Source organism: Leuresthes tenuis, unplaced genomic scaffold (assembly GCF_036924035.1).
Source record: "Leuresthes tenuis unplaced genomic scaffold, fLeuTen1.0.hap1 SCAF_3, whole genome shotgun sequence".
NCBI classification, from domain to species: domain Eukaryota; kingdom Metazoa; phylum Chordata; class Actinopteri; order Atheriniformes; family Atherinopsidae; genus Leuresthes; species Leuresthes tenuis.
The window spans coordinates 24,511,595-24,538,615 of record NW_027325357.1 but is presented as its reverse complement, the minus strand read 5'-3'; the positions used below and the strand labels follow the sequence as shown (position 1 = coordinate 24,538,615).

The 27,021-nt window shown below is 40.2% G+C and overlaps 1 protein-coding gene and 2 non-coding genes across 4 annotated transcripts in view; 2 read left to right on the top strand and 1 right to left on the bottom strand.

Moving 5' to 3' along the window:
* Window positions 1-1,146: 1,146 nt before the first annotated feature.
* Window positions 1,147-27,021, bottom strand: part of fgd5a (FYVE, RhoGEF and PH domain containing 5a) — a 34,604-nt gene continuing 8,729 nt past the window's right edge. Inside the window, exons 3-21 of one of the 2 annotated variants that reach the window (XM_072382688.1) lie at window positions 20,441-20,558; window positions 19,427-19,485; window positions 19,029-19,059; window positions 16,376-16,527; window positions 15,579-15,735; window positions 11,999-12,089; window positions 11,811-11,861; window positions 11,584-11,642; window positions 10,871-10,942; window positions 10,594-10,662; window positions 7,453-7,536; window positions 7,268-7,347; window positions 7,059-7,155; window positions 5,474-5,611; window positions 5,185-5,287; window positions 4,965-5,101; window positions 4,395-4,523; window positions 3,862-4,016; window positions 1,147-3,143 (exon numbers count right to left, since the gene is read on the bottom strand). In XM_072382688.1, the coding sequence (XP_072238789.1) occupies window positions 3,107-3,143; window positions 3,862-4,016; window positions 4,395-4,523; window positions 4,965-5,101; window positions 5,185-5,287; window positions 5,474-5,611; window positions 7,059-7,155; window positions 7,268-7,347; window positions 7,453-7,536; window positions 10,594-10,662; window positions 10,871-10,942; window positions 11,584-11,642; window positions 11,811-11,861; window positions 11,999-12,089; window positions 15,579-15,735; window positions 16,376-16,527; window positions 19,029-19,059; window positions 19,427-19,485; window positions 20,441-20,558 (1,819 nt within the window). In that variant the 3' untranslated portion in view covers window positions 1,147-3,106. The remainder of the gene's footprint in view (window positions 3,144-3,861; window positions 4,017-4,394; window positions 4,524-4,964; window positions 5,102-5,184; window positions 5,288-5,473; window positions 5,612-7,058; window positions 7,156-7,267; window positions 7,348-7,452; window positions 7,537-10,593; window positions 10,663-10,870; window positions 10,943-11,583; window positions 11,643-11,810; window positions 11,862-11,998; window positions 12,090-15,578; window positions 15,736-16,375; window positions 16,528-19,028; window positions 19,060-19,426; window positions 19,486-20,440; window positions 20,559-27,021) is intronic. The other variant, XM_072382689.1, reaches the window with a different exon arrangement.
* trnae-cuc (transfer RNA glutamic acid (anticodon CUC)) lies at window positions 3,733-3,804 on the top strand. Its single transcript has one exon. It is a non-coding gene; the product is annotated as a tRNA-Glu (tRNA).
* trnae-cuc (transfer RNA glutamic acid (anticodon CUC)) lies at window positions 4,754-4,825 on the top strand. The gene has a single exon. It is a non-coding gene; the product is annotated as a tRNA-Glu (tRNA).

Genomic DNA, 27,021 nt, shown 5'->3' with positions numbered 1-27,021 from the left:
CCGTATGCAGGTATGAATTCAAGTTTTAGACCTGTTTCAATTAATATCATTAGTCTTATTTGAGACAAACATTCCTTTAAAGTAAAACAGTCTCCACACAGACCATATGTTGTTTGTTCAGGCCTGGTGGAGGATCTTTGGTTTTCTGCTGGGTGTGAGGACAGTTCAGAATAGGTCTACTGCTGCACCCTGCTGGATGACAGAAATACTTACATAGCTTGCCTTTGCCTCTACCAGACAATAGAAACAGAGGTACAAGTGGTGTTTATCACAAAGTAAATTCATTCAATACTGTCACTCTTGAGTCTGTTAGAGAGGAGTGTGTTGTTTTACTAGACTGCATTTTGTTTTAATAATCTTGCACTATGGTGGAGTGGTAATGATTATGAAAGAGCTTGTGTTACTGACCTCTGGCAGTTATGAATCCCTATAAAAACTCATCTGTGTTACTCAAAACTGTTCATTTCAAAGTTTTGGCGACAAAAATAACAAAGAAAATTGAAAGAAAGCTTTATGGTTTTAAGATGGCTAGGTGCTGACTCCCCCATTTCCTCAAACAAATGAACCAATGGGGACCTATGAATATGCTAATTAACCTCGCCCACATCTCTGTTTGCCAGCAGCTGACGCTTGCCTTTCACTTATTTACTTCAGCTCCTCTTTTCACTCAGTGCCCTGTTTAATGCATCTGCTGCACGGATAATTCTGCCGTAAATATTTGAAACAGAGAACAACTCTCAGGAAGAGGAATATCTTGAAATATCTGGTATGGAAGAATCAAAGTCATGCGTACACTTTCTTTGGCTTTCAACAGTATTAGTAAGCCTCTGCTTGCTGCTGAGAGCTCAGCTCAGATTTCTCAGCTCATTTAGCCTCTAACTTTGAGAGGTCACAATTTAGTGGCTGAGGGCTCGTTGCAGTGGTCCCAGCTTCTGCAAGCTTGACTTGCTCATGTCTGAGAATATAAGTGGTGTTCTACAGATTAAAGGTAGAAATCCACAGCTATAGCACTGATGACTGATTCTACAGATGATGTGATTTGTAACACATACATAACCCCTAGACTTGACTTTTAGAAGAGGGAGACTTTAATGTTAATCATAACTCTGTATCATAACTCAATTCTGGGAATGACCATGAGGTAAACCTTTTAAAGTTGTTTATTTTCCATATGCATCTATGTACATAAACATTTACAATGCACTATATGCTAGAAGTACAATCCATAATAATAGCGTTGTAGGTGTGAGCCATAGGAAAAGGGTAGAAAAGCTGAGCAGAACTTAATGAACAAATATGTGCTTTAAAAATAATACCGTATGATGGGTGAATGATTATGTGTACAGCTGCACGCTGAATAGATCCGATAGTTGCTTTAGGTTTATTATTGAAGAGAAAGAGTGGATATCTGAATAGGCCCAAACAGTAAATATTTAAATGGAATTCGAATGTTCTCCCCTCCAAATGAAGACGTGAGCAGCTCATATCACTCCAACACTGAAATGATTTCATCCAGCAGCACATATACAACAGGAAAAATGCCTTAATAGAAATGTCACAACACTATGTTCTTATGTTTCTGGAGAGTAACTATACTGTTTAAAATAATAGATAGAGTACAGCATGTAAGAGTAGATACAAAAGAAAACCCCAAAAAACAAGGTCTGTCCGTACAGTACTGTGATAACATAAAGAACGAGGAGCACAATTTAATTTCAGGCACATTCATCATTAATTGCAAACTGCACTGCATTTGACTTGAAGAAAGAAATTGGCACTTCAGAACTGTATGGCAAACGTAAAAAAAGATTTAAAAAACCTACAGATTAAAATACAAAGTGTTTTCGAAAGTCTTCATCTTTAAGGAAGTACTATGAAGTGAATGGCATGCTGAGGGTCATTTTATAGCTAAAATTCTAGAGTAACGCTGAGTAAAACTCCACGAGAGATATAATGTTCACACACAGTGATGAATAAAGTGAACCCTTACTCAGAGCATTGTGTAACACCATCTTTATACAAAGAATTCATATATTTACCTTCAGTATCTGCAGTGTATAGTCACAATATATATTCAGAGGACCACGCATCTGTAAAATGGTGGAAAACATTTTCCCTTTCACAAGACATGAATAGCTGCTTTTAATATCGTTGATAAGTGATGCAGACATGGCTTCATGCACAGCTGCAAAGGATGTGATGTGAAGGATGTGATGTGATTTTCTCCTTCAGAACAAAAAGAGTGGCTTGATAATTCAGTGGCAAAAGACAATAATGAGAGAAGTTAGTCTCCTTATGGCCACAAATGTCTCTTTACATGATCAGCAAATGAAAAAAAAATATTTACAAGCGTGTGCCATGATTTGTAAATAAGTTTGGGCATTAACAACTGCTTGTTCCAACCAACAACAGCTACCAAGTATTCTGCACACACATAGAACAACAGTAAAAATGTCCACGTAACAATCTGACTGTACTAATTCACAGATCTGATCACATTGTTTAAAAATGTGTGAATAAAAGTTCCTGCAAATACAAATGTTTTTAAAATGTTTTTTTAAACAGATTTAGAAACCTTTTTTTTGTTCAGTTGTTGATCAACAAATTTCTTGCTGTTTAATTTTTTTGCCAATAATTTCTCTTTATAAAATACAACAATGTTGGAACAACTGTGGACTTCTGCGGGATGGCTTTTCTTCTAAAAATAAGAAACAGGGAAAAAAAATCTTCTCTCTTAGGCTCCCAAATGTTGCATTTAATGTATCCAAGCTGCCCCTAAAAAGTGAAGGCTCCTGTGTTAGATCAGTGTACTGGGAACCACAGAATCTTCATGCGTGAAGCTTATCCTTCTGGACGTTTCCACTTCTCTTTACCACAGAGTAACATCCTTCTGACTTGCTTCACTTTCATCTCACTGCCACAGGGTGGCAGCCTTGTCGTAAATCCAGTGACGATTCGCTTGCCTTTTACCGCCCATCTACAGGCCATATGTGATGAATCTTTTCTGACGGTCTGTTTCAGTTGCAGCAGGTAGTTTTGTTGTGCTCCACAAAGGAGTTCTAGCAGCCACAGACAGTAGGGGGTCATTCATTAAACTGAGCAGATGCTATAAAACTGTAGCCTCCTCCATCGCATTGACCCATCTGAAACACAGTAATGAAATAGGAAACTGTAAAGTGATTCTATTTCTTTTGGGCTTGGGCTGTATTAAATATTTCAATCACAACACTAGAAGTAGGACATTTATAAGATGAGGCAGGAAATGTCTGACGAATGTATGCCTCAGGTATACCATACCACATTAGAGACAGTATCGTTGGGCTTTAAGATCTTGTTTAATGATGTCACTTGTATGAAAAAAATCTTAATGAAACAAGAAAAGCTGTGGCTGCCTATTTATCAATTCTACTTGAACAGAAAATAACTTTTTTGCTACTGTTCACATGAACAAGAATACACACACTTTTGAACTCTTTTTCACAACAAAAACCCTTTTTTAACGAGGCTGATAGTGCTCATCAAGACGATCCAGATAAACTGATATGGCACATTGTGATAACTGATGCCTTTTGTAGAGCTAAAATTCCCATGGAAGAGATACGGTTAAACATCTCATGTTATAAAAACCAAATGCAAACTTAATTTGTAACCTTTAAAATAGGGGCCCAATGCTTTGTAGGACCCTTACCACTGTGCCTGCTGTGAAAACTACCTGTTTGGTGCACAAACAGCTCCCTGGTGGTCTAGTGGTTAGGATTCGGCGCTCTCACCGCCGCGGCCCGGGTTCGATTCCCGGTCAGGGAATGTGTTTATTTAAAAAACCTCAGTTATCATCGTGCCTCTACAAACACTGGTACTGACCTGCGTGCAGTGTGTTGATCGTCGGCTCTGAAGGTGTAGTAGAGGGTTTTCTTGTGGTATAACTGAAACATATTACTGCTTTCTTCCCCCTCCGGCCTCTCAGTCAGCTTTACTGTGAAACCCTGCAGAGGAAGACTTTCTGAAGCCACTTTATCCTGAATAAAACAGAGTGAAACAGGAAAGGCAACAACAATTAAAAATCCAAACATTGCTCTCTGGAGCAATAAAAAAAAAAAGCAAGTATATCATGCTTTCAGAAGAACGAAGCATTTCAACTCGCAGATTGGCACTTGTCAAAAGAAAGAAAGAGAGAGAAAGAGCACAGAGAATCCCTGAATTAGTTATTAAATGTTCTGCCCATGAAGTGGGAAAAAGATGGAAAAGGTGGAAATGTGGTTTGAGCACAGTTGTCATGTGTTGGCCAGATATGAAGAAGAATGGATAAACGTTGTGAGGAAATGCCTCTCTGCGTGAGTGATGGGAGAATTTGAGTGTTTTTTGGGGCTGGTGCGGGAGACTCTGTGCCCCCTCACCTCACGGGCTGTGAAGGTGTAGAGCACCTTATCTTTGAGGAGGAACCACAGTCTCTTCCACCTTCTTTTGCTCTTCTTCCGGCGCTGCAGGCTTCCGCTTATAGTGGAGCCCTCCACACTAAGTGACACCTGTCGACATTTTAGAGACACAGACATTGATAAAGAAGAACACGTAGTGGACAATCATAGTGAATCAATGGAAAATTGACAATACTGCTGTTATCAGTCAAGCGCATAAAGAAAGGCGGAACGGTTGAGAGCCAAAGTGAATCCTACAGGCAGCTGTTGTGCACCATGCTGATCAGCTGTCATAAATTCCAGACATTCCAGCCGACAGCCTGAGAATCTATGCACAGGAGTCCCTGGTGGTCTAGTGGTTAGGATTCGGCGCTCTCACCGCCGCGGCCTGGGTTCGATTCCCGGTCAGGGAACATGTTTTGCTTACGCAGTGACATAGTGAGTAAATTCTAATCCTAGATATGCTGTATAACTTCGTATAACTATGCTCCAGTGGGAGGTAATGAGATAACTATGTGTTGAACTAAAACATAGAAGAGGTGTGTATTCCACCTGGCTAAGATTTGAGGTGCTCTTTCTGGACTTCCACAGACTGGGAGGCTGCAGGCTCTGGAACACAGCAGACAGTGGACGACTGGCCCTGTGAGTCCGAGGGCTGGAGTTACCACATGCTCCTGAAATGCTGCCGCCTACAGACATATATAAAGTCATTAAGTAACATGTAGAACTTGTGAGCTTTGTTAGGACATAGGCACAGAAATCGAGCATTCACCTCTTTTCCTGAGCTCAGCATAGCAGTGGTCACACACTTTGGCCACTCGATCTTTGAGGTACTTCAGAGGATATCTGTTTCTGGAACAAGCTCGGCACACCACCTGCTTACAGAGAAAAAAATTGTAAATTGGCTTTATGCGATATCCTCAAGCTGATCAAGATAAGATAAAGATAAATAATAATAGGTAATATTGGCGACCTTCTGACTGTGGTGAACTACAACAAAACCCTAATAAAGACCAATCTCATTCAAGTAGCAGTAGTTTTCGGAGCTCTGTGTGTCTGACCTTGCCACAGGCATTACAGTGATGTCGTCTGAGGGTGAGGCTGAAGTCAGTGGTACAGTTCATGCACATCATCACATGAGAAACTGGCACCAGGACAGGCGCAGCTTCACCCAAGGCCATCCACAATTTCTCACGGGCCTGTTGGAACAATGTTGGCAAGGTATTGAAAATATTTACAGATGACAGAACAAATACAGGTATCAGGCCTTACCAGGTTACCTGGCAATGAGTCAATATCATGACTGTGCATAAAAAGAGCATCTTAGGGAGGCCGAGATCTCTAAGAAGTAAATATGGCCAGACATTCAACAATCTGCAAAAAACTGTTTCTACAGACTGTGGAGCAAATTCAGAATAAGGTTCTTCAACACAAAATTCCATGTCTTTGTCTACAGTGCGTAATATCATTAAAACATTTAGAAAATCTGGGGTGCAAGGGACACGGCCAAAAATCAGTCATAGGTACCCGTGATCTTTGGGCCCTAATGCAGCACTGCATTAAAAAACAGGTATAATTATGTCATGGGAACCACTGCATGGGCTCAAAACACTTCCAGAAATCAATGTCTGTGAACACAGTGCCATCCACTAATACAGGCTAAAGAATTTCATGCAAAACATATGTAAAAACATGATCCGGAAACTGGCTTGTTAACCATATTTAGTTCAAAAGTCTGATGGTATGTGGGTTCATCAGCGATAATGGAAATGGCAACTTGCATATCTGGGGTGGCATCAATGCTGAAAGGTATATGAAGGTTTTCATATACGAATGCTCCATCTAGGCTACACTTTTTTAGAGAATTCCTTGAATATTTCAATAAGACAGTGCTGAACTACATACTGCATCTGTTACACCATCATGGCTTTGTAGTAGAGGAGTTGCATCATGAAAGCAACAAATAACAAAAAAGATCTGGGCCTGTTGAGCAGCCAGAATCCTGTCAGATAAGAATGGGAAAAATTTCCTCTGCCAACAGTCCAGAAACTGATCTCTTCAGTTCCCACATGTTACAGGCTGTTGTTAAAAGAAGAGGGGAAGCTGTACAGTTTCAAACATGGCCCTGTCCCAGCTTTTTAGAGACGTGTTGCTGCCATTAAATTTAAGATGAACTGATACTTTTCATAGAATTGTAAATTGTCTCACTTTCAACATTTGATTTGTTATGTATGATCTATTGTAAATAAAATATTGTTTCATAAGATTTGCAAATAATTGTAATCTCTTTTAACACCTATCTACCGCAGCATTTAAACTCTTAAAAAAGGAATTGTAATATTTAAAACCCTATTAATTACCACCTGCTAATTGTGTTAGTTGATACAGGTGTTTTGGCCCTCTGCATCCTTATTAGCCTTGCTGGGGGTTCACCAATCTTGCAGCTTCTAGTGTATTGTTGAGGTAATGCTGTCTGGGTTTTAACAATAATAAAAGTAAGTTCTTAACCCCTTGTGTTCAGTCTCTATCTTATGTTGTGGCCCAACAAGCCCAGTTCCATAGTAGGTATCGTGTGAATCACCTGAAATGAAACAACTTTCCTATTTAACAAGACACTTTGGACCACAGTGAAGCTACTTTTCATACCTCAGTGCAGGGTCCACCAAATGTGCAGAGTCCTGCTGCATGGTCCGCTATGGCTCGACTTAAAGTGTGGAACCAGTCCTCCCGTTCTGCAACCGAACTGAAAAGAAAAAAATATCAGCTTTTGATACAATGTCATGCATAGACCTATTTAAAAACAAAAGAAAATGCTTCTTCTTCCAGTCTTGGTTAATCTCCAGTTTGCTGCTCACCTGGCAGACAGAGTGATAGTGATGTCAGACACTTCAATCCTAAGACAGTTTAACACGTTGTCCAGTACAGGTTTGCTCACCTGCGTGTGAGGCACAAAAAATGCATCACAGATTAGCACAAAAATTTGTGGACAATGCTTAAGATAAGCTTCGATTGTGATGTTAGAGAAGTGAAGTTTACTCACCTTCATCCCTGACAGGGTTAGGGTATTCTTAAGCCTGTATTTTCCATCCTGCTGAGGGTAGGTGTACAGCATAATATCATTCATCTGATGAGGACCACAGAAAGACAAAATAAGAGGTCTGTAATTTAAGAGTTCACTTATTTCTTCAGTACAATACCAATTTCCATATGTATAATCATCAGGTATTTAGCATGTAATAGCTTACCAACACAAGGTGGCAGTATTACCAAAACCTTTCCTAAAAATGCAGTACAAATAGGCATTCAGGGCTTAACTACTTAGACATGTTGTGTCTTTCCACAGCTCGAACACATGTCGGTGCATCCTGCCATCTCAAAACTCCCATGCACTCAACAAAACCAAGCATTACTGTAAAGAAGTGTTTATTTGCAAGTGAGAATAAAAGTATTCTAATCCCCTGAACACACTGAGAGACCATTGTGTTTTGGAAGGTATTTCATAACATAGACAAAAGAAATGACATCATTGGTCACACCTAATGTGTGCTCTAAACATCCGCTGGGGCCGTACAGGCAGCATCCAGGAATTCTCCACCCTGCTCCGGACTCCAGACCTCACCTCACCCTAACAGCCTTCCTAGGCTACACTGAGAACCAGGACTGGGTGGAACCAGCCACCTTTACCACAACAACAACACAAACAGTCCGAGTAAACTGTTCTTTGGCTGACTGGCTCTAGACAAAACAATGCATGATAGCCAAGTCAGAGCCGTAGCCTGCGACCTCTTGGCTGTAGTCACCGCAATTCATCTGCTCCACCCTGTGCTGCACATTTACTCAAAGAATCTTTCCACAGAAAAAACCTTGCTGAGCGCAGAGTAAACAGACTTCACAGGCTTACTCACGAGAGAGACATCCATGTGACTCCTTTGACCTGTTTCAACAGTGGCATTTAAGATTATTCTGTAAACCTTTTCCTTCTTTACCTGCCCTTCACTCACTCTCGCTTCCCCCTGTGGCTGTCAAGATATTCACCTTCTTTTTATTTCTTCTCTCACTCATTCAGCTGGCTTTTATTTATTCTCTGAGCCCAGGCTTGTGACATGGTTGCAGCTTCTCTCTGAGATGAGTGATGGCTTTTCATCTTCACTGTTTGAATTCTCTTTTCTTAACAGCCCATAAATAACACCTGACCCAATGGAGCTGTTGACTTCAAGGGAGAATATGGCTTCATAGCCATAATGACCAGCAAGTATCAACCAGTAACCTTTTTTTGGTATTATTTATCTGCGGTAGACTATGAGACTGATTGAGTAGAACAAAATGAAACACCATAAATAAATCCACCAAACATCTCTATCCTATATTCTATTGGTATTAACTGGGATAAGCTGAAACCATAAATGCAGCTATAGCGGATATCTAGCTCAAGCATAATTCATGACATAAGACAGCCCTGATTGCGCATGGAACAATGGAGTGGGCTTCTCTATTTCACGTTATGTGTTTGTGTAACACCACCACCCCTACTTCGCCACCTCCTCCCTGCATTCTACAGAGTGTCTGGCCTTCACTTTGCTGTCAGTCCCCTCCCAATACACAGGAAGCCGGCATCCAGTGACCCACACCAAACATCCTGTAAGGAAGTGGGGCCCTCGAAAACAAGTCCTGAGAGGAGAAGAGTGGAGAGGGTGGCCCTTGCTGGATGGGTGTGGTGCTTGATGGAGGTCTTACAGCCTTGGCCTCTTGCCTCTCCATCCCCAGTCTCACCTACCTCCACCCAACATTCCTTTGCATTTTTGCGGATCATACCGGCTTTGTTTTCACTTTTGCTTAAATAATATGGCAGGTGCTTTGCGCCGTCGTGCAGGCACTGAAGTTCTGTAGCAGCAAATTTAACAAGCTCACTGGTGGCTCAGTCATTCAAATGATGCTCACCATCCATACTTTATCCAAATGAGCACATGAAGCTCATTTTAAACTCTAATGGACATTGCAAAGTTTCTCAAGATTCCCAATATGTGAGGCTGGACAGTAGCAAATGTGTGTAAAAAATTCATAATGCATTTGAATAAAGCCACGAACATAGGTTTTATTTTATCCGCCATGCCATTGTTTATAGCTAATTAGTGCTGGTTCTTCAACCGGTTCCAGCAAAATAAAAAAAACAACTACTGATATCTTCCAAGTTCAAACATAAATGATTTTTTTGCTCAGTGGAAACTTTTTTCAGGTTCCCAACCAATTCATTTTTGGATAAAATGCTAAGGATGGCTCCAATAATATAAATAACAATAGAATATAATAAAATAGCATAATGAAATTAATAAAATAAAGGTGTGCAAACTGGAATGGAATATGTTCCAGTCAGTGGTTACAAGACGTAAACATCACAGTTTCCATTAAAGAGTTGGAAAAACAGAAAAGAATATTCTATCTGTGAAGCAGATCTTCAAAGTTGGACATTTTGTGAAAGACATTACTCCGCTCTCTAGCTGGGAGCAGTGTATGACACATTTATACAGAAGTAATGTCAGCGCAATTAATTTGAAGTTGCAGCCAGCAGGAAGTTAATCAGCAGAGCTCTTCTCTGGAAAAGTGGGAAACTAATCTGGCTGCATCCAACAGCATGAAAATCTGACAACTCTTTGTTTAAGAGGGAATTTTCTTATTTCTAGTAACAACATAGTCTTACTTGTTTGATGTCAACATTTAGGTTTTGTGTAGATATTTCTGTTTTTTTTAACTGTTTGCTAGATTGTTTGTTTACCTGTAAGAAAGATTATGCACAACTAATCTTTATTACAGACTTGTCATAATAATTGGTATGTAGAGCACTGGAAAAGGAAAAATGCACACATTTGGTTGAAGATCTGATCTGGACTCCTTTATCTGAATGCATTAACCTTGGCAAAAGACTTTGCCTTTTAAGCCCTACAAGATTTTTAAAACATTCAGAAGAAGCCTGGCTGCTAAAAGCAATTTATTCACCCTTTCATTCTTTATGCTAACATCTTTAAGCCTTTTACCTACTGGTAATTCATAAACAACAGAGTGGTATGAATGTCTAACTTAAATAAAGGAGGAAGTAGAAAAACTAAACAAAACAATCTAAGGCTTAAATCGAGTTTCATATGTGCCTGATGTCATAATGTGGGAGTGACAAAGACAGAAATTTTACCAGAAACAGGTGGCGCGGCTGTCTACTTTTCCTTGAGACCTTCATGAGTGTTCCCTCTTTGACAAATATCTGCCAAAAGAAATAGTATAAGAAATGTTAGTTTATCAAAATGAAACTCAGACCAATTCCTGTACATTACAATACTACATAACACGTTCCATTTATTCTTTCATTGGAGCTTAAAAGTACTGATATTCACATGTTGTTGGAGAACAATGTGTTGCAGCGCTTTATCGTAAAACAGTAATGCTGTCAGACGCAGCTTCATCATGCTCACCCTTCCAGGCTTCAGAAGGTCCCTCTTCCCCTTCATGCTGTACTCTATGTGGACCAGACGCAACAAGTTCTCCTGCGGGAGAAAGGAAGCAGAGAGATGGAGGGAGATTATCGAGGGATTAATGCATGAGGAGACAGAGAATTAAACCATCCCTGTTTGTTTGTGAATTAAAGTGTCGGAAGCAGAGAGGGAAGGGATCCTGAAAAGTGAACGGGGAGGAAGTAATAGAATGACTCTGTGTTTCCCCTGTCTGTCAAATTGTGTGTGCCTGTGTCAGTGCATGTGTGCAGAAGGAAGAAAAAGTGTGACAAACAGAGGAGCTAAGCCAAAGAGGCACAGGGGAGCTTGACAGTGTGAGAGGCAAGAGAGACATGAGGGGAGGGTTTGTGAATTATCTCCATTAACTGCCCATGTTTTCAGGGGCAGCGTAAGTCATGTCCACCCTCACACTGGTCCCTTTGTAATGATACACCTGGGACTTTCTGGTGACACGTCTTTTCTTGCCTTGTGTTAATCGGCAAAAAGGATTAGACCTCTCCTTTGCTCCTGCAAGTAGTTTAGGGGAGGGATTCATACAGAGTCTTCACGCTTCAAAATTGCTCTTTTAGGCTGGATATAAAGAAAGCAATGCTTGGCAGTGAATTTCCCAAACTAAACCTGACCTAAACAGTCAATGTGAACACACAGGGCTCTATCCAGACTCAGAAACTCACCCCTTGTTTCAAATTGTCATTGGCCTGGTCTGCCATCTCAGACAGAATCACCAAGGCAGCTGCAACACAAAGACAGAATGAAGCAGAGAGGGTTTGGATCAATTGAGGCAACTCATTGGCTGTGACACAACAACTGGGGGCATACAGGAATGGGGGGCATACTGAAAACCGATTAATCATATGATATGGGTCATATTGTCATCACAGAGGTCATCCTGTAGGTTTACCCTGAGTGTCCTCATATTCCTTAGAATCAGGAGAGAGGTTGTTCAGGTAATCTGGAGAAAACAGAACAAGGACATGAAATGATGACCATCAGATTATTTAGACAGGCCACTGAAAATTACAATGTATGCGCAATGTACAATCTGAGTTTGCACTGTTACAAGAGAACAAAGTGTCTGAGATGTGTTACCTCTAAGTAGCATTTGATACTGAAGTACTCTCACTATGACCTGTAGAAGCTGGTGCTTCAGTGGGACTTCAGATTCTTCTGGGCCTCTAGTCTGCGCACACATAAACACACTCATCATATCTTCAAACATTTTTAATGTCACATTCACACATGGTTATGTTTTGAACCTGATATGAAAATGTTTTTATTTGATTGATTTGATTATTTGAAATTCCAAGTTTTCTTTCAACCAGAAACCACTAAAGTCTCACACCCAAAGAGCCACCACTCTCTTTCATCCAAACAAGAGTGACCGCTTTAATTCAGTGTTGCAGGCCAAGGTCAGACAATGACCAAGGTATATTTGTCTGTCAAGGTGACCTTCAAACACACAAAAACCAGAGTGACTCCCTTTCTTCTGCTCTGTGCAGTCATTTGCAGGTGAAAGGGGACAGACAGTGGCGCTATCAAAGAGAGCTTTAGAAAATCAATCAGGACCTAATTGCCTCTGACAGGTATTTATGCCCCGAGCGGTAGAGAAGCAGCGGGGGTTTGGGGTTCATCCAAACACTCACACACACACACATATACACACACACGCACACACACACACACACACATAACCACTGTATTTTCTAATCTAATGAAGTCCCATCCTTCATTAAAGAGACACAGATAGCACCCTGCGGGAAACAACATGTTCATGTTATTTACACCAGACACACACGCAGACACTCATGTAGATGATGTGTCTGTGACGCATCCTTCACACATATGCACAGCCAGAGACTCACGCTGAGCTTGGGCTGGTGATGAGCTAACACTGAATTGGCCTGCGATGGAATAAGAGATGTGTTTTGAATTAAAAACTCTTTGTCATCATCACTGGAAGTTAAAAGTAAAACAGAAAAATGACACTTCTTTTAATGAGAAGTCCCCCCAAAAAGTCTTCCTCTCTCCTTTTGTTCCTCTTTCTTATGCTATTTTCTCATCTGAAACTTCCATCACTTTTCTGTCTCGTCTTTCCAGCCTTCACCTGACTGCTGCAACATGCATTTAGTACAAAAACAACCAGTTCCCCATTCTAAACCCTGCTTGTCTTCAGAAAGTCTGTTCTCCTCAAGTGTCACTTGTAAATTGTCATCCAATTGACACTTGTTCAGAGGAAGTGGCCTTCCATAGTTGGTAATTAGCGTTTGGTTTGTTTGGGTGAGTGGGCCAAAAGGAGGAGAGACGAAGAAGTGTGTGATGCCTTGTGCTGTGAGATAAACACGTGCGCGTGCACAGACAGACAAGCACACCTCTCAGGCTCTGTCACAGCCAGCTGATTTGCTGCCTGAGCACACACAACCAATCTAATTGGGGAGTTGTAAAGGAGGCTGCTTCTCTAATTAGCTTCTGTCTGCCTCATTGCCCAGCTGCCTTTACAAGGAATTCACTCCATCGCTCTCTGTCCACCTGCTGCACGGCCTCCTCCTGGGCATCTTGCAAGGAGAAAACACTGAGGCTTTACACAAACCCGGGTTATGGCATGAATTTAAATCCAAGCTGAGGTGTTTTGGAAAGAGATTTCATAAACCCAGTTTCACAGGAACACAACCAGACACAGAAGCACAGGGGCACACAGAGGCGACACACACTCACACGTACACACACAGAGCGTTGTGTTGGCCAATGTTTATAGATGGTGCAGTAAACAAGCAACTAGCTGTTGAGAGGAGGCTGTAATCCTGTAAGGGTCGAGCTCTGATCTGATCAGGGACTGTGGCTACTTCATCACTGTCATCACCACATCCACAATGAAATTACTACACTTACACAGCAGGATTTTGGCTTGTAGGAGTAAAAGGTAAGTGGGCAGGAAAACGGAAGGGAAAAGAGGTGTTACGGTAGGAATAGATGCCTGAAACTAAGGAGAAGAATTAAGAAGAACTAAGAGAAGAAAACATCTAAAATGAACAAAGCATACACATTTTTAGATAAACAAAAATAAAGGCAAACAGCATATGGAGTTACTCCCTCAAGTACCTGCAGTGTGAATAAGAGCAAGACAAACAACAAATAAATGACCGCCACCCCTCTCAGTGGAAGGTGTACTGTATCTTATGACCTATATGCTTGCCTTTGCTCTCCCTCAGCCCACCTTTTTGCTCATTACAGTGGGGTCACACACACCACGCAACTCCCAAAGCAGTACTTTGAAACAGCACGGCATCCATCACAATCACAGAATACCCTACTGTTGGAAAGTGGGAAGGACAGACCCAAGATTACATCGTTTAAAGGCAATCTTAGAAACACATGCTTGAATATCCCTCTGGGTGATGAGTCACAATCCCAAATGATGAGGAAAAGCAAAGCCAGTCAAGAGTTCTGTTCACGCTTTTAACAGCTGTAGCAAATCAAGCCATTTATGGTTGCTGAAGGAAGCTATTGCCGGTTTATGATGCAAGGTTTATGTCAATTTGTTTCAGCTGAAATTGAACTAGGTCATTGAGAGCTAAATGTTTTGAAGAGTGGAAACAAGCTGTAGGGTTCCAAGGCCAGTGCTCAGTGTGGAGTCTGGCTGAGTTTAGTTTTTCTGGAAAGATGCAGCTGCTGTTGAATATTCATGAGCTGAGACAGTTGGTGACTTGTCCGTTCGCCTTTCTTATCAAAGTATAAAATCCCTGGAACCATTGTGCCAGCCACTCAGCGAATCAGCATACAGCATGAATCTGGTAAATCAGTATGCATTTGGGTAGAGTTGAATATGTAGCTTTTTTTGAGAAACATAAATAATAAAGTAAATTGCACAGGAGCCATGGGAGCGCTTGTTAACAATCTGTATTACATAATCTACTATAATATATAAGAAAATCATTAGAGTTACTGGGCATCTTTAGGATTTTCATGTATGGTTAAATTAATTTTAGATTAAAATTGTGCTGTCTCACAGTAGTTTTGATTTTAGACTTTTATTGATCAGGATGCAACATATACAGATGAGACAGCTGTGGGGTTATCCTTAGGCTTTCTAAACATCTTGTGCTTTAGTTTAAAAAAGTAGTTAGTTGTATTGTTATCAGCGTAGACTGCACCCATTCCTATTCAAGTAAAAAGCATTGATTAAATGACCAGGAAAATAATTTGTTGAGGCCTGTGATGGTATTACACTGAACCCTTGCTGATCCCCTCACCCAAATCCCACCTCTGTGTTTAACAGCAACTATCAAGGAAGAAGAGATTCATGCTTTACAAAGAATGAGCATTTGTTGTTGAGCGGGTATAATAAATGCAAGCATGACAGCAGAAAGGTTAGGTCCGCGAAGAGGAGTGGGATAGAGAAGGTTTATAAAGGCCAATATCTCCCAGTGGAAGTTGGGGGATAAAAATATAAGTTGAGAGCTACTGAGTGAATGCCAGGGGAAATACCAGGTTTGATCTCTGCTCTGATAACACCCACAAAGCTTCACCTACTCTCCACAAGCAGGGAAAGAGAAGTATAGATTAAAAATGTGTTACTGTTAAAATACTTCCCTTACTGGCACAGTAACATAAAGACAAAACAACGAGATGCCTTTATCCATTCACGTCGTCGTCTTCCTTTTCAGTGTTTTACCTCAAATTTCTTGACGATGCTGGCAAAAGCTGGGTTGTTTCGGCAGCTCTCCTCCAGTAACGACATACTGCGATCATACTCGGAGATGTACGTGTCAAACACCCCAAAATCGTCACGACGGCACAAGATGACGTCCACCATCTTCTGGCTCTCTTCCCTACAGAGTGAAAAATAATTTATAACACACTTAAGTCTATTCCGAAAATAAAAGTCTGTAATGTGGCAGAGTCCTACTAAATTCTGTGATTTATTATTGTTGTTATTGCATTGAGTATAGTAACAGTACACAAGTCAGAGCCTTACTGACTGATTTTTTTGCTTTTAAACAGTATGCCATCATTTGAGTTTCTCAAATACTGAGGCACAAACCTGCTAATCGAAATTAGTTTATGCTCATGTCAAAAGACCATTTTCCTCAATTTCTTACTAAAACCTTTAATCAGCAGCCATTCTGCTAAATTTGACCAAAACTATAAGAATCAGTTAATTAGGATCCGCAACAGAAGAAATTTTTCAAATGAAAAACAAAGGCACTTCCGTTCAGTTGCCTTTCTGGGCCTGCAGTTGAAGAAGGACCCCTCAGTTATTCCACTGTGCTGCTGAGCATCTTAAAACAGGGTTAGACAGGTATAGATTCATTGTTAGGGGCTCAGTGGAGAATAACTCATCATCACTGTGACAGTCTCCTTAAACAATATCTATCCTCTCTAACCGCTCTATTAAATTCTATGAAAAATAGGAATCCGCTGTAGTTTAAGGCAATTAGCCACAGCACAGCCGACTGTAAAGTTTCTTACCACTGACTGATACGTTCCTCCAGCTCATTTAAGATGCTGGTGTGGAGGCTGTAGACTTGCGGGAGCACACCCAGTATCTCCCCCAACCTCTGCCCCTCCAGCACCGGCTCCCCTTGCTCATCCACCGCCTCAGTCACCGCTAACCTAAAGTCCTGCACAAGAGGGGGAAAACAGGATTTGTGGGGAGAGATTTTTAACAAGACAAAGGGTTAGGGTTTGCCTGTTGGGGTAGAAAGGCAAAGTGAGGAATGAAGGAAATGGTTTTGAGGATGGAAGGAGGAAGGGAGGGGGGTGGGGCCAGGAGAAATGAAAGGCACAAAAGAATGAGGAACGAAGAGAAAAATGGAAGGAAGGTCAGATCCTCCTAAACATCCTTCCTGCCACCCTCCCTTCATATCATCTCAGTACTTTGGGCTCCGTCCAGGCATTCAGGAAAGGTGGCCCCGCTTGCAGAAGAGCTGCACACCAGGTGTTGCTGCATAATGACCTTACTCAATGACACAATGCTGCTTTGTACTAAGCCCACACTTATCATTTCTCTGTAGACAAGACTAAAAAAAAACTCAGCGATGAACAGCTCATTTGGCTCCTTTGAAGTGCATTCTGTGCACATAAACTATGTGCAATGGGCGATAATAGCTGCAATGTCAGTGACTATAGAGACTAACATTACGAGTTATGGCACAAGGGAATGAAAGAGCTGGGGAGAGGTAATTCATCTACTTACAAATGGACTCAAACAGTAACTGAAAGTAGGTAAATCATCAGAAAACGTCAACATGCTTTGAGAAATATCAGTGTTCTCTGTGAGCTAAATTGTATGGCAAAACTAATGTCACACTGAGTAGAGAGTGGAGAGCCATGTTGTGTCTCAGAATGATAACTGTCAGGAGCCCATCAATTCCAGTTCTGTGTAGAGCACAGACATAAAACAAATAGAGATGTCCCAGTTGGCTGTGAGATAATCTGGTAACACTGGGTGCTTCAGAACATGCGATTCATCATGCACAATCGATCAAGTATGAGTTGCCATTCATCATGTCTGTGGTGGAAAAGAGTAGCCAGTTTTCTGCTTGACTCCGTCTTCCAGAATCCACTCTCAGATCAATGAACAAGAGGAGCTCTACCTTCCGTTTAACCTGTCAGCTTGTCACTGTATCCCCATTTTCCTCACGTAAGGCAAGTCAAGAAACAACATTAAGCACTTGGTTGAGCAGTCGGTCATGCTCAGACATAGCTCAGCAGAGAGAAACTGTTCAAAGGTCAGAGGTCACAAGCAAGAAAAAATATGTCTGGGCCTCATATGTTGAAGCTGTTATGGGGAAAGTCATTTAGAAGAGGAGCACGGCCTCCCTTCCTATGTGGAGACAGGGTCTGGAAATTCTTTGTATTCTTGTTATTCCTTATCAAACAATGGAACAATAGCTCATGTATGCCTCTCACTTAACGCTACTCCTCGGTTTTTTTCCCAGACTGTGTGTTTGAACACGCTGTGCCGCTACTTCCCACCTAAATTACTCACTTTCATTATAGTATATGACATTAGCCTGCATCAGACAGTAAATCATATCTCAAAAGATCACTGTTCAAAGTTTGTCAAATAATGAGACTCCAATGCTGTGTGTCACCTTTTAAAAGGCAGAAAAAGCTGGTTTCCATAAGACTGAAGCAAGCCAAGGTCACTCGCTATTAAACAAAGAAGCCATTTCTGAAAGCAGCAAATTTTAACTGTAGTATATTTCACACATTGAATAATGTGTCTATTTAATGCACCAATATCCACATTGACTCATAGCACATGTTTCTATCAACCCTTTGGCAAACAGCAGCTAATCAGTATAATTGAGTATTATGATGAGACTGCAGCTTTCCATTCATTAAAGGGTTCCACTGTTTAACATTAACATTAATAATGTTTAGGGAAATCAAATTAGACATAAAAAAACCAGATACTTTGTACTTTCATCAGAATCACGGTGAAGGGTCCCAACATGCAAATTCAGGTAATAAATAATTGGTTTGACTTCCGCAGTGTTCACAGCATGAAGGTCATTTTATGTAGTAAACATCTCTTTTTGTTTGTAACTCAAAGTGACGTGTTGAAAGACACTGAGTAAGAAATGATAGAAATAGTTGGTTTGAAGCATGGCCTTTGTGCAGGAGCTTACCAAACCTCACCTTCAAATGTTCTGTACAGCATTACCTGTTATTCTATTTGTTATTCTACAGAGACTGAAATTCTTCATATGGTGGCCAACCTGGTCATGAGGATCTCCCACTGTGCATCTAATATCCCTATTTTAAAAGGCCCCAAAAGTCTGTCATGGCATTTAGGGTTGCCAGGTGAGTGAGTAGGAATATATTCATCCCCAGATGAGCAAGGATAAAAGGGAGTGCGTGGTTCGGGCATCTTACAACTGACCACACCGCAGTACAACATGACAACTTTGTCAGGACCAGGAAGCAGATGTCACTGCAACAACACTGATAAACCTGCACAGAACGTTGCAAAGTGGGGAGGAGGAGAAGACGGAGACAGAGACTGTGGAGCAGACACACAGGATGGGATTCTATCAGCAGGTTTTTTAGAAAGTTTAATAGGCCCTTAAGCTTATGAGACACATTTGTGGTTTGGCAGAAAAGGTCTTCTTACCTCATGAACGTGCTTGAGGGCACTGACGTGTCTAGAAAAACAAGAAGAGAGAACCATTAGCTATAAACTAGTCGAGGACTTAGAACCTTCCTAACAACTACGTTCATTTCTCTTCAAGACTCATTAAATTATTCAAATTATGCCTGATGAGAAAACTACATAAGAGGAATGGCTGAGTGTGTAGGAGGACACTAGTGTAATTGGCTGTCAGGAACTCTGCATCCAGCTTGATGAATTAGCATAGAAACAGGAAATATATAGTTAGAAGGAAGAGATTGAACCGCAGCTTTGGGTCACAGAAAAGAAAAAAACAACTTAGGATATTGACACAGCAAGGTGTTTATGATGGCATGCAGGAGAACAAACTCATATGGGGAAATCCACAAAGGCATACTCACAATCTCTCTGAGTCCGTAAGCTCTTTGGCGATGAAGAACACTCGAGATCGACCATCAATCTGTGTGACAGGGAGGGAGAACAGTGGGAGATGAATGAACGCGCTTAATGTTTAAAGGCTCTCAGTGGGCACTTACTCCTCTCAAACATTGAAAGGAACAGCAACACTGCTGCTAAGGAGCCTGATGAAAAACCAAATTCACTTTTTTTTCAGATTTGGGCTGTCAAAATAAGACTGATTATTTCATTACAGTGCAGCACGGACGTGATGGCTCTCTCAAATAGGAGACTTTTAAATCCAGATGCATTATGTATGAGAGGTTGTGTGTGTAACGGCGGCAACAGTGCTCCCCATTGATTTAGAGGCTAATCACAAGATCTCAAAACATGGGAGCCAAAGCATGACATTGAGATCATTTAAAGGCTTACCGACATGACTCCTCTGCTTTTTCTGTGTTATTTTTTCCTATGTTTTCTTATGTGTAGCTTTTCACAAATTGTGCATGAAAGACACACTCTCTTAAGTCTCTTTAATCCTCTTCCTCCTTGACTTTTTTCTCCATTTCATTGTAACTTTTCTCAAAACAAAAAAACAAGGATATTTGTGTCACATGATGAGAACAGGGGGTTGAGATTATAGGATGCAGCATAGGTGGGGTCCATTTCTATGTAACTGGAAAATGCTGCTTTTTATTGTACTAATACATGGGGAATTCAAGGCTCATTTTCTCATTTGTAGCATTATTGGCTGTTGAAAGTGAGGCACAATGTCAATATGACATACTATCACAGAGATGAAAAGTCATTAGGTGTCCGTTATTAACTACTTATGTAATGGTGGTTGTTATGTATTTATTCATTTTTATCAAATCAAAAACTATAAGATATTTTTCCCAATCTGGTGTCTGTTTAAAGCAACTAAAAAATGCAGACTTCCATGATACAGGCTCTTTCCCTGGGCCAGCAAGCTGCTCAGGGGACTAGATTAACCACTTACAGTGTATCCCATCGCTTACCTGTCGGTCATAACCTTGCTCTGCACCCCCCTCTTCCTCCTCTGAGGTTCGGCCATGGTCCTCATCAGCTGAGAGCCCAGTGGAGATGGGGTTCATTGGGAACGGCTCTGTATAGGCACTGCCAAATGAGGGGGAAAAAAAGCACAATTACATCATACCAGCACCAATGCTGACATACCAGTGTGGAGAAACTTTTAACAATACAGCAACACCTGTAACATCTTCAATTGGGAATGCAAGGCAGCATGAGGGACACAAATACCCAACAGTGCTTTTAGAGTAAAAAGCCACCACATTCTCAAAGGAGCACTGAGCAAAACTCCCAGTCCTCTGCAAATGTATGTTTTTCCTTTTCCTTTGTGTGTCTCTAAGCATTTCAGTCATCATGCAGAACCCTCCAGAGGTACACTGTAATCCCTGTCCTGATCTGTACCTGCAGAGTTGGCACATATGTGCCCTGTGGTGGTAATCCTTTTGTTTACTGTTATACCTGAGGGAGATATGCTGTAGGTAATTTCACATATAATCCCTTTAAATGCAACCTGTGCTAATAATTAAAGCTCTCTGGCCCATTAAGAGCCATACAGTGTGGTTAACAGCATTCAGACCGCCAGGAAGTAAACTAGACAAGAAAAACGAAAAAAATAGCAACACATTTTTAACACTGTTGAGAGTTGTTCAGATGCAAACTTTCATGATGTACAATCTATAGACTCCAGCAGTCGCAAAATTTAAAGTAACGCAATGCCACAGTGACAAAAATATTGTTGTACATTAAGTTCAGCTATAACTAATATGAGGAGTACTATCATAACTTAAAAACAAACAAAATAAAATGTAAATCATTTATGTCATTTGTCACATTGACAAAAAGACATACTATGTCATGACTAATCGAATATCTATTTATCAAACTAATAAACAATGCATCAACAAAAATATAGTATGGAAGATTTTGATCCATTCTAGGTCCTGGATCATATTCACAAAAATTGGTAGAATTCCATTCAGTTTTTCAAATGGCCATTGTTGGAGCCTGTTGGAGCACCGGTAAAATTCAGGACACAATTTAAATTCCATCTCCTTACATATAAAGCTCTAAATAGCAAAATTCCCCTTTTCTCCATCAAATTGCTTAGCTTTCGGACTGAAGAATGCTCAGGAATGGGAATTGAATCAAACAGATGATCTTTCTATGCAACCTCTTGGCTTCCTTAGATTGACAATTTTAATGAATAGGCACTGTATTAATACAACTATAATTAACTATAACTATATTTTTTTTAGTTATTATAGACCTTGTCCTTCTCTGTTTACAATACCTGAAGATGACATATGTTGGAATTGGCCCAACATAAATAAACTGAGTTCAATTCAATTGAACTGAACTGCTTTTCCTGGAATGTCTTCTTTATAAATTTGCCATCGTTATACTGGTCAGAGATCTACTCTTTGCACAAGATAACTTTAAAGGGTGGTGTTTAGTAATGGGGCAAAAGTCTCAGGGATCTGGGGAGAGTCAGACATTGATACAACAAAAGGACTTTTTATAGTATTTTCCTATTGCCCTTGACCTACTTTTGAAAAACTGTCACCAACTCCCCATATATAGTTAAAACACTGCACTAAAAAAATTTATATTGAGAGGACTCTGTAAGAAGCAGGAGGCTCACAGAGTTTTGACAGAGTTACAACTGTAGTAGACAAGTTAATTTTATTCCATGCAAACATTATATTATGATCCACTCTGTGATAGATCATAATCACATACTGCTATATGTGCACCAGTGTGACTTTAATTTGGGTCAAGTGGTCAGTAAAATCAAGAAGACAAAGTAAGGGCCATTGATCTACACCCTGTAATTAAAGTTACATCACTTCTGTGGCAGTGAATCTTGATGTTGAGAGACTGAACTCACCAAAAGTAAAAACTTAGTGTCAGCAAGAGTTCATTAAACCAAAACTACATTAAAAAAAAAGGTACAATAATAGCGACATACCATGTCAAGTCAACCAGGGGTTCATACTGCAGTCGTTTTAACTTTAAACATCAGAATAAAGAATAAACACAATCTGATCTTTATTTGTTTGTATCTTTAAACAGCTATTGGTTGAGAAAAAAAGAAGAAATGTATTCCAGAAATAGTGCACACAAATGACTAAAATGAGGAATGACTCCCACTCAGAGAGGAAAGAACAAAAATGAAAGAGAGAGGTCTTCAAGAGAGGATTCAGGACGAATCAGTGAATAAAGAAGGCCGAAGAAGACGTTATGTTTGACAAAAACATAGCAAATATCAAAAATATGAGGGAGGCTTTCTATCTGGAGATGGAAAGCATAGAGAAAGAAAGATAAGCCTTCACCAAGGAGCTGAGAGAACATCGTATGAAGGGAAAATCCTTCAAGGTTGCACAGGAAGCTAAAATGTAAAGATGGAGAGTCCTTTAGAGTAGAAAAAAGGGAGATGGCAATCTTGAGGAAGGCCAACATCCAGGTAAAGGCAGGCATCCAGGGGATGTGACAAGACTTCCAACAAGAGAAAGAAAAAATCTGAATAGAGGGAAAAGCCAACAGCAAGGAACTAAAGGCTATGAGTAAGAGGAAGACAGCATTCACTGCAGAAAAGGATGCCATGTCTGAGGAAAGGAAAAACATGAGCTGGATAAGTTAAGAAAATACATCCTAACAGACAGATCTGCAGAAGGTGAAGCAAGCTTTACACCTGAAAGAAGATTATGGAGATTGAAAGAGAAGTCTTTAACATAGAGTTCAGAGAACAGCATATAAAATAAAAGGAGGGATGAACATGATGTCATGACCGCAGACAGAAAGACCCTCAGGGTAGAGAAGGAGGAGATGACAATGCTGAGGAAGGCTGGTATCCATGAGAAGGCAGACACCACAAGCTAAGGATAAGCTAAGGAAAAACTTTCTTCTTCTTCTTCTTCTTCCAGAAGATGAAAGAAGGTTTTCAAGCTTAAGAGGAAAAACAGGAAGGAGCCTTTGATAGGGAACTCAGGTTTATGTACAACAAGCAGAAAGCCATTTTGCAGAACAAGCTGCCTTGAATGAAGATAGGGAGTCTTTCAAGATCGAAAGGGAGGAGATGTCCATGTTCTGGAAGACTTATGTCCGGGAAGAAGCAGAAATCCAGAAGATGAGATACAATTTATCCTAAAAGGCAGATGATGATGATGCAGCAGTGAAATATACCAGAGATATGCTTCAGCAGGTACCCCCATGCACAGACACTTTGTGGTATCTTTACAGCACTCCAGATTAGCACCTGTTACCCTAACTGCATATCATCCCCTGCTCTCTGTTCACCTTCCTTTTTAGCTACTAGCTAGAAGGCCTCTAGTGCCAAAACAAACAAAAAAGTCTCAGTAGACAGTGACAATGTTAAAGGTCTTCAAAAAACGTGCTGGTCCAGCTGGAATCACATTTCTGATAGCATGGTGGATCCCTCTACAACAACACTCCTCAACACAACCAGAAGCCAACCAGCAAGGAGCGAGTAACGCACATATACCGGCACACCAGCACTTAACACACATCTGCCGTGTAAGAAATGTTTGTGGGGAAATGTTGGTGGAAAGTTTGTTGTTAAAGCAAGAGTTGAGTTTGATTTTGCAGAATGGAGTTGCATTTGATTAAAAACACAGAACATTGAACATCAGCTTGTTGAGATATCTTTACAACTACTGACTTTTTTCTCTCGTCTTAAGTTGTCACACAGTATGGGCTTTCTTTTGAGAGGATAAGACCGACAAACCAGATTTCCTTTATCTTAAGAGAAGACACTTAAAGAGAAGAAAATATATAAACTACTTGAATATCTATGTATTCATTTTTTTGCCTTTATCGCTCACATAAACTGAGACATGATCCCCCTGATCAGCCAATTACAAGCAAATTCTGTACTTTCACTCATCATGAATTACAACAGTAGAGTCAGACAAAACGTTTCATTCCTTTTCAACTGTTTTGCACAAGGGCACACAAGAACTATATGTCAGATGAAAACATTTTGTAATTTATTCTCCGATTTTGAAGTAAGATGACTCTACACTTGTCTATCTGGAACAATGATTAGGTAAGTAACAGAAAAATAACATGTTGTATTTAGATAATTTATTATCAATTATTTAATTCAACCAGTTACAAAAACATTTACTTGCAGCCCTGTTTAGAAACTTTCTGTTTTCTATAAACAATACAATATATGAAGCGGCCAGTTTTATAAGTTCAATGTAAATAAGTTGAAGAAACATATAATGAATAATTCATTATGCATTCACATTAACTGGTAATGACTGTGTACCCGTGATGCCTTAAACCTGACCCCAGAGTGAAATAAGGGTAGATGGCTTCTGAAAGACTAAAGGTTAACAAAGTTAGCCATTGGATTTAATTTCCATTCAGACATACTCATACTTCATGAGTCTGACACTATAGCTTAAACTCTCTCTCTCTCTCTCTCTCTCTCTCTCTCTCTCTCTCTCTCTCTCTCTCTCTCTCTCTCTCTCTCTCTCTCTCTCTCTCTCTCTCTCTCTCTCTCTCTCACACAGTCACCTATCAGCCTTATTGGGTGGGCTGGTGAAAGCACCTACGGCCCATTACTCATGACTGACCTCAGAGTAGACAGGTCAGCCGAGCTTCGGCTCCTGAGTGATGCGTCGAAGGCGAGAAAACTGGAGGGACTGTTCTTCTTTGAAATAATTTGTCAGCTCTGATTTATCATACAATTCATCAAATAACTAAGAGCAACTCTCTGCTGAGGAGTTTCACCTTCACCTTTTCATCTTCAAGCATCAACAACACCACAATCTCAATTACTGATAGTAATGTTTTATACAAATAAATATATATTCTACAAAGTGTTCAGTTTATGATAGATCATATAAACCAGCAAGTATGAGTTTTTTAGTATGGAGTTGCAGAAAACTTTTCACAAGACTATTAAGGCAATGCAATTATGCCATCCCTCTGAGTTTGATAACACGACAAAGTTAAATCTACTGAGTCAAATCTAGAGGAGGATACAATGACTCTCTGGAAAGAGTCAACCGAGTATTTCACCAGTACCTAGTGAATTTGATGGTGCTTGTAATGTTTAATTCTGAGCAAAACTCTGAGTATGAAAATATATATTAAGGCAAGCTTTTTCACACTTATAATGGCACTATTAGAGGAAATCAGACAAACTCAATGGGCTAATTAGCTTGCTAACTATAGAAGATTAGAATACTAATGGGAGGATTAAGAATATGGAGGCAGTGTTAAATTGTTTACTGCTTTTAGCAGGTAGACTGTGATGGTTTTGTAGCTGCTATTGCAGGAAATAACTTGTGAAGACAGATCAGTGGCTTTAAGTCTGCTGCTGTCTTGACTGTGTTGTGAAAGATTGGCTTCAAATATTGACAATTCTACATAATGATAGGTTGTGATTCAGAGCCACATACAGTATGCAAGTGTAATAATCTTTTGTTACTGCGACAGCCTGTAACATTACTCTCCCAGAGAGATAAAGAAATTTCTCTGCACAAGTTTTTCATTTTACATGGCGCTGCACATCACTCTTAATACACAGATATATGTGGACGTAAAGATCTTGATCAAATGAGCCACCCACTACAGCCCAACTCATGTTGAAGAGGATTTTTTGCTCAAAAGACATTAAAAAGACGACTATGGTCAACAGTGAAACGATATTTACAAGCGATTTAATGATAAATGAGTATGTGAGGATGCTAGAAGTTTAAAGTAAACATATGTGAGATCAGAGTTACACAAAAAGGGGTTAAACTGACTGGGGTAAATATTCATGGTTACTACATAACTGCAACATTGAAGTTAGGTCTAGTGCTCAAAGTTTCCTCTTATTATGACCCCCGAAAGCTTTTTGCTTGCAGCACACAACCCATAAATGTAGTTCCAGGTTAATCAATTCTGATATGAAACATTAAATATATTGTAATTCTGTCGATGTGTCAACCACATTTCCCAGAAAAAGATGATTCAAGTTGTTTTGAAGCATTTCCTCTGATGGCATTATTACTTTTCTGTTATTTTTTTTAGAATTTTGTGGAATGTAGATGCTTTCCTTTTCTTTGAAAGTACTAAATCTAAATTAAAATGCTCCTCTTGGTAACAGCAGGTAAAAGTCAACATTTTTATATTTGATAATGATAAAGAGAGAGTGTAATTACAGAGGTGCTAAATTGTCATCAGCTGCTCCTTTTCGATATTCTCAAACTTAGAGCAGAGGATGCCAGCACAGACCTCACCTTTTTATAGTCAGTATTGCACAACCTTGACCTTGATAGGAATAAGTTCACTCTTAAATGTCTAAGAACCATTTCATACGCACCCAATTTAATTCCAGTGTACATGAAGAGAGACTGGAGACCTTCAAACGTGGCAACAACAGCAGACTTGACATTCCTGACTAAACTACACCTCATTTTATCTTTAAAGGAAAAGTCTTCAACAATGTTGACCCCTTTTCCTCCCACCTTAAGCTATCTGTCCTCCCTTTTCTCCATATTCCTACCACACCAGGACCCCACCCTCCTCC